Source organism: Harpegnathos saltator, unplaced genomic scaffold (genome assembly GCF_003227715.2).
Source record: "Harpegnathos saltator strain DR-91 unplaced genomic scaffold, Hsal_v8.6 scaffold155, whole genome shotgun sequence".
Lineage (NCBI taxonomy): Eukaryota > Metazoa > Arthropoda > Insecta > Hymenoptera > Formicidae > Harpegnathos > Harpegnathos saltator.
In genome coordinates, this window is record NW_020229934.1 from 103,087 (window position 1) to 116,741 (window position 13,655).

Below are 13,655 nucleotides of genomic sequence, written 5' to 3' on the forward strand. Positions count from 1 at the left end.
ATATAACAAACCGTTGACACGATAATATCGGATCAGTTTTTAAGCTATGATATCGAAAGTTCATCTTTCTTCTTTTTTTTGACATATGTCAAATAGTCAACTAATTTTTGCTCAATAAAAATGTCACAAAAAGTGATTATTATCTTACGGCATTGAATCGTCGCGTAAATGTGAGATGAGCATGAGACTGAAAATTGTGGTATAACGCTCATATTGATTTTCTTCATCAATTCACAATACTTTTCTATCACGATACATTTCTAACATTTACTGTGCTTAGAACAAACATAATAACCTGTCAGCGAGCTTGATTGTAGATTATGTACGAGATATATATGCCATATATTGCATAAACGAACTCGATAAGAATATCTTTCGATTAAATATGTTATATTTGATTGTTTTATGTTTGTAGCAATAGTAGCAGTGCTCGCTAGTGCGCAGGTATCTTATGCAATACCAGTATTCGACGTAGACCGTCCATTCCACTTTCATATTAAATTCGGCAATTCGCAACCCATAACACTATTTGAAGGCCGAATTATCGAACCGAAAGTCTAAATGTTGGCTTTCTTGCCTATAAACTCATTTTAAATATAGCGGAAGTACATGTATTATATTACAAGATTAGTTGCATGTATGTAAGAAATAATAAACTACATATATATTTGTGAACAGTAAATACCCACTGAGTACTATTTATCCCTACGAAAATAATTAATATAATAATAAAAAAATAATATAATGTAAGGGTGTTTCATTTTAAAGGACCCACTTAAATATCTCAGAAACACTGCGTTAAATCGAAAAATGCTTAAGACAAAAGTTGTTTAGCTTAAAGGGAGACATTGGACCGATAGCATTTTGTTTATAGATGGCTCCATTTTCGAGATATTTACTGGTTATCAATTTTCTTAAATGGAAATCCAAATTTTTTATTATATCATCTTTTTCTATCAATTAATTTGAACAACTTTTGTCTGAAATATTTTTTTATTTACCTAATATTTTTTGAGATGTTTAAGGATAACTTAGTAACTTTTTCAATATTTAACTTACGATATCTCGCTAACTGTTTGTCGGGATAAAAAAATTGTACTAGATTTTTCTATTCTGCTTAGTCTCAAGAATATATTGTTACAATAACGTCCTGACTTTTGTTAATTTGATGATTTTGAAATTTCGAAAGATAAATTAACAAAAAATTGAGCATTATTGTACCAATATATTCTTGAGACCAAGTAGAATAGAAAAGTCTAGTACCATTTTTTTATCCCGACAAACAGTTAGCGAAATATCGTAAGTTAAATATTGAAAAAATTACCAAGTTATCTCTAAATATCTTAAAAAATATTAGGCAAATAAAAAAATGTTTCAGACAAAAGTTGTTCAAATTAATTGATGGAAAAGGACGATGTAATAAAAAATTGGAGTTTCCATTTAAAATTTTTATGTTGATTGACTGGGCTTTTCAAGGTCATCTCAAGATCAAATTTATAGCATCAGTAAATAGATTTTTTGAAGCCCGACAACTTTTGTCTGAAACATTTTTCTCTAAAATGTCGCGTTTATGAAAAAATCGGGTGACCCGGGTGATCTGAAACACCCTGTATAATATAAGACATTACATTACGTTTTTGTTGTATATTGCCCCAGAAAACAAATTGCCAAAGTAACCAGGAGCCTTAAACAACAACACTAAAAAGACAATTTCTTTCTTGAGCAATTGTCTTAGAATCTCTGCAATTATTAAATCAATGTCTAGTGCTTTTTCGAGAAGCAAATTTTTTTGCTACTTTAATTTTATTTAGTCTAATAAGCACAATCTTAAGTTAGTATTTAGATACTCTTTAACTTTCTCTTTGTTGTTATTGTCAAGACTTGCTAGCTTAGAAACAAAGACTTTCAGAAATTGAGCGAAACCTTCTGCTTTTTTCTCCTTACTGCGAATCCATTTGTCTTCTAGTTTTAAAGGTACTTTATCTATAGTAAGTTTTCTAAGATGTTTTATGGCCTTCCAAAGCAAGTATTCATTAGTGCCAACAGGGCTTATAGATTTTATTTTGTGTATTAGTTTTGTTATCAATTCAATTTAACTGCACCCTGAGTTTTTCTGTGCCTAATGGACATGCACATGCACACGCACATATACACACGTGCGCGCGCGCACACACACACACACACGCACACACACACACACACACACACACACACACACACACACACACACGCACACGCACACGCACACGCACACGCACACGCACACGCACACGCACACGCACACGCACACGCACACGCACACGCACACGCACACACACACACACACACACACACACACACGTACACACACACACACGTACACACACACACACGTACACACACACACACGTACACACACACACGTACACACACACACGCACACACACACACACGCACACACACACACGTACACACACACACGTACACACACACACACACGTACACACACACAAAATCGACCGTGTGTTTATAAATATATATAATTTTAACCTGATTTCGCAAACTAAATGTACAGAACCATGTTTCGACATTATCTGTTAATCTTATTTTATTTAATTCACTTTTGGCCTATCCTCAATGAATGTAACTTGATTTTTATAATTTTTATTTATTACTTTTATTTCAATCACATTGTACCTCTTTTGATTCATTCCTTAATCTCAACTATTAGCTCGCGGTCCTCGCGATCCCAGGTAAAGAGATTAAATTCTCTGATCTAAAAACGGCCGCCATACGTCGCGATCGGAATAAATGGACCTTTCCCGTTTTGATCAGCATCGTGCACTCGTAAGTACGTATAGGACTGGCACTCGCGGAAGCGCGTTGCGTCCTTTTCTAGGACGTAATATTATAGCAATATTGATGACGGTTTGTGGTTTTAGTTATTTTTATGACATTGTTGTTACCATAATCAAGTGACGAATTTGAGAATCTATTAATAGTTAAAATTTTGCCAACAGCAAGTAATTTTGACTGTGTCTTTCTTTTGTGTTGCCTGGGTATTATATTTTCTTGCTATTCGATTATCTTGTGAATATCTTTAGTTTGTTGAATTATAATCATATTTATGTTTCGTATTTCAGAGATGTGTTCAAAAGAAGAACTTTGAGATCTATTAAACTTTCATAAAGAGTTTGCTGACCTTTTTAATATACTTGTAATTATCGATGATGTTCTTGACAATAGGATACTCTTTTTAAGAATGTCTATAAAAGGCAATGGTTGGTATTCAATGTTATTCAATTTTTGTTCTTACAAAATTTTATAAATTCGCAAAGATAATGAAAGAAAGGCGGATATTAAAAATTTTGCATCTTTTTTAAATTTGAATAGACCGTTTCAAAGAATATAAATTTCTCTACAACTTTTGTATGAAACATTTTTCACATATCTCGTAGCTTTTTTTTTTTATTTAATATTTGCAAAAAATTGAAAGACTTTTTTTCTCGAGGAGTTGTTCCTACCCTTGAACATTGAGATACGCTGCTAAAAAAATATAAATCTGATATGTTTCAATGTTTTACAGTATATTCAAAGCTAAAATAGACTGGAGGTCTTATCAACCTTAGTTTCTTCAAGGAAATCTTCGTAAGAACCCAAGACAATAATGTTATTTTTGACTTGGGTTCTTTTATTTTCAGGATATCTACTTGAGAAATTGTGAGTCGTCCCTATCACAGCTCAGAACGAATGTTGCATGCTATTGTCTTTGTTGTGTTATGTCATTATCATGTCATATACATTGTATATGAAGCGAATTGACGCAATCCTCTTTCGCCGCGATCACACGGTCAATCGATAATTTTTTTGCAGGGATGCAGATTGAAATGCGCTGTATGATGATATCGCCTACTGTGACGATCGACCGTTCGTTCTTTTACAGTATCAAAGTTATCCAAAATCGAGAGATCGGGAACCGTAGTGTTACGCCACTATTCGTTGGAACAGTCACTGTCCCAATTTACTAATGACTACAAATACAGAGTACGTCGTTAAAATCCAGATATGAAAACGTTTTATCGAAAAAATTATTTATTATTAGTTAATGTTAAAAACGCATAAAGTGCTTTAATATTCAACTTAAGGATTCTTTCTGGAATCCCTTCACTCGATGTAGTAGTCCTGCGCCTCTAACACTGTCTCAATCCTAACTTAACAAGCGAACACACTGTCTTCAATTGAATCAAATCTATGGCCGCAAATGCCGTTTCGGTGGCGATCGAAAGACCGTGTTGAGATGCTTAGACTTGTTGATAATCCTCTCAACTATGTCCCACATGTAGTAATTGAAAGGGGTCATATCAGGACTGTTGGGAGGCCAAAAGTATTTAAATTAAAACATGTCGTCGTTGTGGAAAAGACAATATTGACCAAATTCAAGAGAACAAAAGCGACATAGAGAGAATCGAGATCGTATTTGAGGGTTGTATTATGTGCTGGCAAAGAAAAAATCTTTAATTTCTTTTTTAGGCAACCGAAAACTTGCTCTATCACCCGGCGACATTTGGTTACATTATACATCTTGAAGCATTTACTTCTGCGGTATTAAGTTGGCCGAGTCCTGGACAATAAGCTTCCAAATTCTTCTTTTCAGTTAGGAAATTCAGCACATCACGAAAACCTCTATCAACTAATATCGTATCACTCTCATGAATAATACTCATATCGTTCGCGTATCTGTGGAAACAATCCTATAATATGTCACATCATTATGCATTGCGTCAAATGGTTCAAAAACGTATAAAACGAAACCATCTAAGGAGTAACCTATCATAGATTTGACTAGTGACATTTTTTCTGCTTATTCCACAAATGTTTTTGTCCTGCATAATTCGCAGATTTTGGGCCAGGCGATAGGTGGCATTGAATACTATGCAGGCTTTATCATCGGGAATGTCGAATAGTAGTTTTGACATTGGTGCCATATGAGTAAAGAATACTGAGCGATCATTCCGATTGATGAATTGTGGAACGAGGTTCTTATGCAAATCTTCTCTTATTGAATTCATATGATTTTCAATAGTCCTCCAACAAATACCGAATAAGAATGAAAGTTGTTCATCAGAAAGAGAAGTTCACATTTTACAAAGTAAAACAGTAACGTGCTTAGGCTGACATGTTACGGAAAAACTGCATACAGTTTGAAATTGTTCTTTATCGAGAGCAAACCAATTTTTGAATGTCATATCATCAATAGAATCGATATTATTCATATCGAATATCTTTTCATTTTTCCCTTTCAGTGATTTTCTTGATAGTAAATAAACATAAGATCATTGACTGTTTTTTATTCTTCAGCACTTACTTCTTTTGTTTGCTTTATAAGTGGCCAAAATGTAGAATTATCGACATGATTGCTACATATACGAGCATTATTTTTGGTTAAGAATTTATAATCCATGAGCTTACAACGGATAATTCAAGGAATTGAGATCAACTTCGGGGGGTTTTCGCAGTTAAAAGTGCATCGTGAATGAGAATTATTGATTATAATTATAATGAATTATAATGAAGAATTATAATGAGAATATAATATCTTGACGACAAATCGAGAGATCAGATGTATCTGGATCATCATCTACTTGGGATCTTGAAATGATTTTTGATCGATTATTAAGTTGGTAACAGTTTTTGCATATTTTGGTCTGTGATGGAATGTGGTTCAATTCTCCGAATTTCCGTTTCTTCGGATTATTTTTCCGCAAATTGTTAACCATCGTCAACGAATTCGATATGTCTTTGATAAGAAAAAACTTATAATTTTTCGATCTTTTTTAGTCATTACAGCTTAAACATTTAGTAAGAGGCATTGTTTTATTGAAGAATCAATCGATCGTCAAGATATGAAAAAATATACTTGAAGAGATAAGAGAATGTAGAAAAAATTGGGATGAAACAAAAGAAAAGTAGTGAGAAACTCACTTCAACAATAAACAAACAAGAAAATGGAGAACAAAGAAACAAGTAATATCAGAACAAACGAAAAATCAATTGAGAATATTATAATCTTGAGCGAGACAAACTGTAAAAAGGACTCCAATTAGACTTATCGAAAATATAATGATGATTTTCAACACGTAAATACACATAAGGTTGTTTGTTCACACAATCTGTGGAATATATATAGGGTGTACAAATTAGTTCGGTCCGTTTTCAAAAGATGGCTCCGGCTATTATGAATGGTTCATAGTGACTGCCGATTTTGGCGGTTTCAGAGAGGTTAGACATCTGCCAATAATATTCAGTTTATATCGCTTTGAGTTTCATACAAAAACCTTGCTTTTTACAGTGTTGAAAATGTCGAATTTTCTGTTAATCAAGCAGCATTTGCGGGAGGTTTTAATTTTCTGCTTTAATTGGAAGAAAAATGCAGCTGAAGCGCATCGAATGCTTGTTGAAGTTTATGGTGACGTTGCTCCAACTGATAAATCATGTAGGGAATGGTTTCGACGTTTCAAGGATGGAGATTTCAGCGTCGAAGACAAGCCTCGCTCTGGATAGCCAAAAAAATTCGAGGACAAAGAATTAGAGGCATTACTCGAAGAAGATTAAAGTCAAACGCAAGAGGAGCTTGCAGAATCATTGGGAGTAACTCAACAAGCCGTTTCCGTACGATTGAGAGACATGGAATTTATTCAAAAACAAGGAAATTGGGTGCCTTACGAAACCGAGAGACGTTGAAAGGCGATTTTTCACTTGCGAGCAGCTGATTCAAAGGCAACGAAGAGAAGGTTTTTTGCATCGGATTGTAACTGGAGATGAGAAGTGGATATTCTACGACAACCCCAACAAGAAAAAATAGTACGCCAAGCCTGGTCAATTGTTGCCATTGACTTCAACATCAACACCAAAGCCGAACATACATGGTTCGAAGATCATGCTCTATATCTGATGGAACCAAAAGGGTGTTGTTTACTATGAGCTGCTGAAACCTGGAGATCGCATTACGGGCGATCGGTATCGGCTACAATTGATTCGTTTGAGCCATACATTGCGAGACAAACGGCCGGAATACGAGTAGACATGATAAAGTTATTCTTCTTCATGACAACGCTCGGCCTCATGTCGCAAAAGTCGTAAAAAAATATTTGGAAACGCTGAAATGGGATGTTTTATCGCACCCGCTGTATCCTCCGGACATTGCTCCTTCTGATTACTGGTTGTTCCGAAGGATGCAGCACGATTTGGCAGGTCACCGGTTCACTTCTTTCGCAGAAATCGAAAATTGGCTCCAAACTTGGATCGCTTCAAAAGAGTCATTTTTTCGAGATGGAATTCGAAAATTGCCTGAGAAATGGGAGAAAGTAGTAGCCAGCGATGGAAAATACTTTAATTGATCTGTTCATTCATTTTGTTTTGAAATAAATACATTTTTTATCACAAAAAAACGGACCGAACTAATTTGTATTTCGTAGGATAGTAAAGTATTTCTACTGCGAGAGAACTTGTGAATGCGTCATATATAATAGCGAGACTCTATCTTTCAATTTAAGTATTTCCTCGGTAATTGAATTGCTTCAAAGACTTGGTCAGTGATTAATAGGAAACATATTTTCAGGGTGCTTTATAAATCACTCCCTCCTCCCCTCCCCATAAATGAAATAGCGGTAAATAGTTGATCGTTCATTCTCTGAACAATGAATCATAGATAATCCATTCAACAAAAAATATCCTCAATAAACACGAATTTCAGCCACGCATTCTTCCTTATGTAATACACCCTGACTGGAAATAATCACTTTCACCCTCTTGTATCTCCGAAACTGTGTCTATGCTCATCTTGAAATTTTACTGGAATGAATATTTCATCTAATAGTACTATTTGCCATGAAAAAAAGTTTGAAAGTCGAGGTTCAAAAATTGAGCGAAATTTGCCATCACTCTTTATATTATTTTTTACTTCGTCATATCCTGTCTCGACATTCTACACCTACACATCATAATGTTTCTTAATTACTCTTTCTTTTTCTTAGTTATTGTGACATCATCACCTATACAGCGCAGATAGTTGCAGTAACATTGCTGCAACATTGCAACGATGTTGAAATGTTGCAGCAATATTGCTAGAACTATTTGTGTTGTATGAGCAATATTTTGCTTGAAATTAACTCAATAATACATTTTTGCGATACATTTATGCATATTATGTTTCCTTATTATTATAGTACAACCGTACCTGTATAAAAAATCACGATGAATCTTACGACAAATCCATCTATTATCACGTGATTAATATGTTTCAGCAATATTAATTGTCGAGTCTGCGGCCATCTATCCACCTATTGAATTTGTGGTTGGACAACCTTTTTATTATTCCATCGTCAAGACTACCACTGATGTAGAGATGGGAACAAGTGATGTTATAAGATTGTTTTCTGGTTACATCGTTGAACCTAATTATTAATTAACAACGAAGTCCATGTATTCGTGGTTGTGTCACGTTGATACAAAGTCGCGATTGGATTCAATAAAATAATGCAATATTAGGTATACAAATGAATAATCTAAATTTTTCAGCTAAATTCAAAATTTATTTTAACAGAAAGTAAAACAAATTTATCAGTCAAAATATTTGCCGTTGTTTTCTATAACTTTAAGCCATCTTTCAGACAGCTGATGAATTCCATGTCGGTAAAATGTTGTATCTTTGGACACAATAAAATCGTCAAACCATTTTTGGATTTCATCCACTGATTTAAGAGGGTCACCTTGACAAAAAATGAGTCAAATTCGAAGTGATATTTCGCAGAAACTAATCAATAGAATCAAATAACTGTTTTTGGAAGTTAATAAGTATGTTTTAAACTTTTATTAAACATGTCAATCTGATACAAATATAATAATAATAATGAATTATTTACTACGATTACTGAGCATGCAGTGCGTGGCGAATGAACCAACTATTTCATTAAGAAAGAAATCTGCACAAGAAGCTTTAGTATTCTTATTTGATAACTCGCTTTCTAAGGAAGTATATCAAAATATTCGTTTGGAAACAAAAGCATGTAGTGCAGATATTTGGCCAACATACAATGATGTTAGAGCTGCTAAAGCAAAATGCAGGCCACCAAAGGGAACAGTTTTTGTTTCGGAAAAAAGCAGAGACTACTGTTCAATTGCTGTTAAAACACATTACAGAAAGAATTACAAATTTACAAACAGAAGTGATTGTTCAATATATGCAAAGCGAAGGCGTTACGGAAATAGAAACAATAATGATGTGTTCTTGGAGATTCGATGGGAGCTCTAATTTTTCATGTTTTAAGCAAAACTACAAATCAGTAGAAGATAATATACCGCAAAGTGATCAAAATTTATTTATTACCACAATTATTCCATTATTCAACAGTGAACAATATTATATTATGGAACAATAAAGCATCTCAATCTCCAAGATCTTGTCGTCCTCTTACAGTAGAATATACTGCAGAATCAATAGATGTTGTTTTGTAACAAAAACCAAATGTAGAGAATCAAATAGACAAATTAGAAGTTCTCGAAGTTAAATTGGATGAAAATCATTGTATTCGCATCCATTTTTAAATTGTGTCCTCACATCCACGGTTGCGCTTTTGATAGATTTGTTTTAGCGCAAATAATCAATCACCATGAATGGGCTGTAAGAAAGAAATTGGTGTGCAGTACACTATTGCATTCGTAGTATGATTTGCAAGAATGTGGGTACATATCGTACAGAATGGCGCGACAGTTGTAAATATTAAATAAGTTTGTAATGTTTGTAAATATTAAATAAGTAATGTTTGTAAATATTAAATAAGTAAATAATAAAAATTGGAAGAAGTATAAGAGAACTAAAGCAGCTCTAGCATATGCCAAGAATGCATGAGAGGATCTGCGATGTAAACAATAGTTTTTCCAACATCTTCGCAATTCAATCTACATCCGTTTACAACAAATTGTAAATTATACAATCACATAACGGAGACACTGAACTGATTATTAAAATGTATTCTACATTAAACGATTCTCTTCAGAACTACTCAAATATTTGACAAAAGAAAACTTCCGTGCATAAGTTTTTAATCAACCGTTAATGGACAAAAATCAACGAATCAAAACATTGTTTCTTACAGCTTATGATCAGAAATTTATCATAGCTATATATTCAAACAATAAACGTCTTTAAGGCTGTTATATATTTTTAGAATATTGTAAATAAGTTTTTACTAACAGACTGGTGCATGAGTCATCATACTGAGGTGTTTGTTTACATCTTGCACTAGATCCAGCTGGCTTCTGACAGCTGGTGGAGGATAATGACCGGGGCTGTATTCCACAAAATTCACTGCCAGTACTGGCAGTGAATTTTGGAACATGGACTGGACTAGGGGAATGACGCTTTTTCTCTCGCAGTACGAATGCACGCTATTGTACATATTCTACTATACATTATATTTTATTATATTATAACAATATAACAATTATATTATTGCGTTTGCTGAGAATTTGGTAATTTTGTATTTGAGTTAGAATAATTCATTCATAGAACATGTAGGATAAAAATGAAAACTATTTTCTCTCTCTCTCTCTCTCTTTCTCTCTCTCTCTCTCTCTCTCTCTTTCTCTCTCTCTCTCTCTCTCTTTCTCTCTCTCTCTCTCTCTCTCTCTCTCGTATAATATATGTAATGAAAATAACAGCAATATCGAGTCCATTCGGATCATAATTAGTTCAATTGATATAGAAGAATAATAATTTTCAAATAGTGAAATGACCTCAAATAATATTATTAAGACATTATTATTGGGTGAGTGCAAAAATTCATGTCCGATTCCAATAGATATTATTAAGAGAGTTATATGGCAATGCTATTGATTGTTATATCTACGTTATTAGAAAATTATTGTACATTGTTAGAAAAATGATATTTCTCTCGCCATTTGAGTGAAAGACTTATGAATTTTGATTGAATTTACATCATGAAAAAAGATTTTGAAAATGAACGAAGATAAATACATTTAAGGTATATTATGAGTTTCGAAAAGATGTAACAGTTGGTATCACTGTAAAAAAACATTCAATTCTATTAGGATCGTATCAATAATTCGAACTATTAAGAAATGGTTTACGAAATTTAGACGTGGTAATTTCCACCTTGACAAACTAACCACGCTCTGGCTGATATTCTGTTATAGAAGATATTGTATATAATTTAGTGAAAAATAATTTACAAATTTCAACAAAAAAGGTTGTTGAAAAACTCAACACTGACAGATCGATCTCTCGGCATTTGAAAAAGGTTAAATACACTTTGAAATTCGATATATGGATGGCGTATTTGTTAATCGAAACTGATAAATTGAATCAAGTTCCTGCAGCTGTTCTCTTGCTTGACCGATTAAATAAATATTGGGTTGGCAACTAAATAATTGCGGATTTCACTGATAGATAGCGTTAGTTAAATTTTTAGGTATATTTACGTATTCGAAATGTCAAATTCATATTGTTGTTTGATAGTTGGTACTTTAATTGGTATTCAGTAAAAAAATTATATCGATCGGTTGTGTAGTTTTTGTTTGGCGTCGGTTGAAAAATGGAAAAGCAAAACGAACATTTTCGTTATATTTTGCTTTTTTACTTTTGCAAAGGAAAAAAATGTATCGCAAGTTCATAAAAATTATGTGCTGTGTATAGTGAGGAAGAAGAAGTGCCTTAAAAGAACGGCAGTGTCAAAATTGATTTGCTAAATTACGTTCTGATAATTTTTCACTCAAAGATGAACAACGCTCTTGTCGTCCAGGTGAAGTTGATGACGATCAAATCAAAGCAATAATCGATGCGGATCGTCGTAGCACAACACATGAGATTGCAGAGAAACTCGATGTATCACATACATACATCGAAAAGCGTTTAAAATAACTTGTCTACGTAAAAAAACTCGATTTATGGGTTCCTCATCAACTCAAAGAAATTTACTTAACATAACGCATTGCCATCTACGATTAGCTTATGAAACATAACGAAAATGATCCATTTTTTAAATTATTGATAACGGGCGATAAAAAATGGATTATTTACAACAATGTCAATCGAGAAAGTCGTACAGCAAGCAAGATGAACCAGCGCAAACAATATCCAAACCTGATATTCATCAAAAGAAAGTTATGTCATCAGTTTGATGGGATTACAAAGGAATTGTCTAGTTTGACATTTTACCACGTAACCAAACGATCAATTCAGATGTATACATTCAACAACTAACCAAACTGAACAATGCAATTCAAGAAAAGCAACCAGAATTGGCAAATCGAAGAGGTATTGTGTTCCACTATGACAATGTAAGGCCACATACATCTTTAGTCGGCAAAATTATTGAAGCTTGGGATGTGTTTCTACATCCATCATATAATCCTGACCTTGCACCATCAAATTATTATTTATTTTATTCTTTGTAAAACTTCTTGAATGGTAAAAATTTCAATAATGATGAGTTTTGCCGATAGAAACCAGAAGTTTTATGAACGTGGAATTATGATGCTGCCTAAAAGATGGCAAAAGGTCATTGATAAAAATGGACATTACTGCATAAATGGATACATTACTACATAAAATTATTTCGTTTCATAAAAAAATTGTCTTTTATTTTCTTAAAAATATCCGCAATTACTTAGTTATCAAACCAATAGTAGTTTTTGAATTAACTAGTAATTAATAGATGATGAAAAATGAATCCTATGTAACAATGTTTAAACGCGTTTAGAAACAAGCAAATGAACAGAACCCATGGCAAATTGCTATGGCAATCTTGCATCCTGAAAAGGTGATACTTTCTGTTTGGTGGGATTGCAAAGGAACAATTTATTTTGAGTTGCTCTCCGTTGACCAAAAGATTAATTGTAATAAAAAGATTAATTGTACTGTCAACAATTAGACAATCAAAGACAACAATCCAGGAGAAGTGTCCAATTTTTGCCAATCATAAGGAAATTGTCTTTCACCACAATAACGCAAAACTATACATAAAACAAACCTTGCGCAAATTAAAAAAATTGAAATGAGATCACACCCACCGTATTTTCCTGATATTTATCGGACATTTATTTGTTTCGATCATCGCAAAACGATTTGAATAGAAAAATATTTGCATCTTTGGAAGCCGTCAGAAACTATTTTTTTTTTCAAGGTAAACCCGAAGTAATCTTATAATCGAGGCATCCGTATTCTATCAGAAATTGGGAAAAGATTGTAACGATGGCGATTATATCATTGATTAATAAAAAAAATATTTACTTGTCTAATTACTGTTTGAATTTTAATTAGAAATCGGATGTAAACTTTTGCATTCATCCAATAAGACGTCATTTAAGACCATACTACTTGCTACTTGAGTTTTACCTATGTTAAGTTAGTTGTGTCGTGTATAAATATAAATATTACCATGTTTCTTGATTTGTTTCAGCTCTCATCTTTCAAAAATCTGGACGGATAGGACCTATTGATGAATTTATAGTTGATCGTTCATTTATATATATCATCACCAAGCATATTACAAACGCAAGGATAAATTCTCTTAACATTGTTCCGCTTTTTTTTGGAAAATATGTGCAGCTTGAGATTTGAAATAGATTGAAATTTGGCGAAAAAAAGAGAACCTGAA

General features: G+C 33.2%; 1 protein-coding gene across 6 annotated transcripts in view; it reads left to right on the forward strand.

Moving 5' to 3' along the window:
* The window catches only part of LOC105189389 (antichymotrypsin-2), a 77,707-nt gene extending 64,052 nt beyond the window's left edge, over window positions 1-13,655 (forward strand). The window contains exons 8-9 of one of the 6 annotated variants that reach the window (XM_019844293.2): window positions 3,853-4,023; window positions 13,458-13,619. In XM_019844293.2, the coding sequence (XP_019699852.1) occupies window positions 3,853-4,007 (155 nt within the window). In that variant the 3' untranslated portion in view covers window positions 4,008-4,023; window positions 13,458-13,619. Of the gene's footprint in view, window positions 1-415; window positions 649-3,852; window positions 4,024-8,282; window positions 8,715-13,457 lie in introns of those variants that run through there. The other 5 variants (XM_011151451.2, XM_011151449.3, XM_025296659.1 and 2 more) reach the window with 5 other exon arrangements.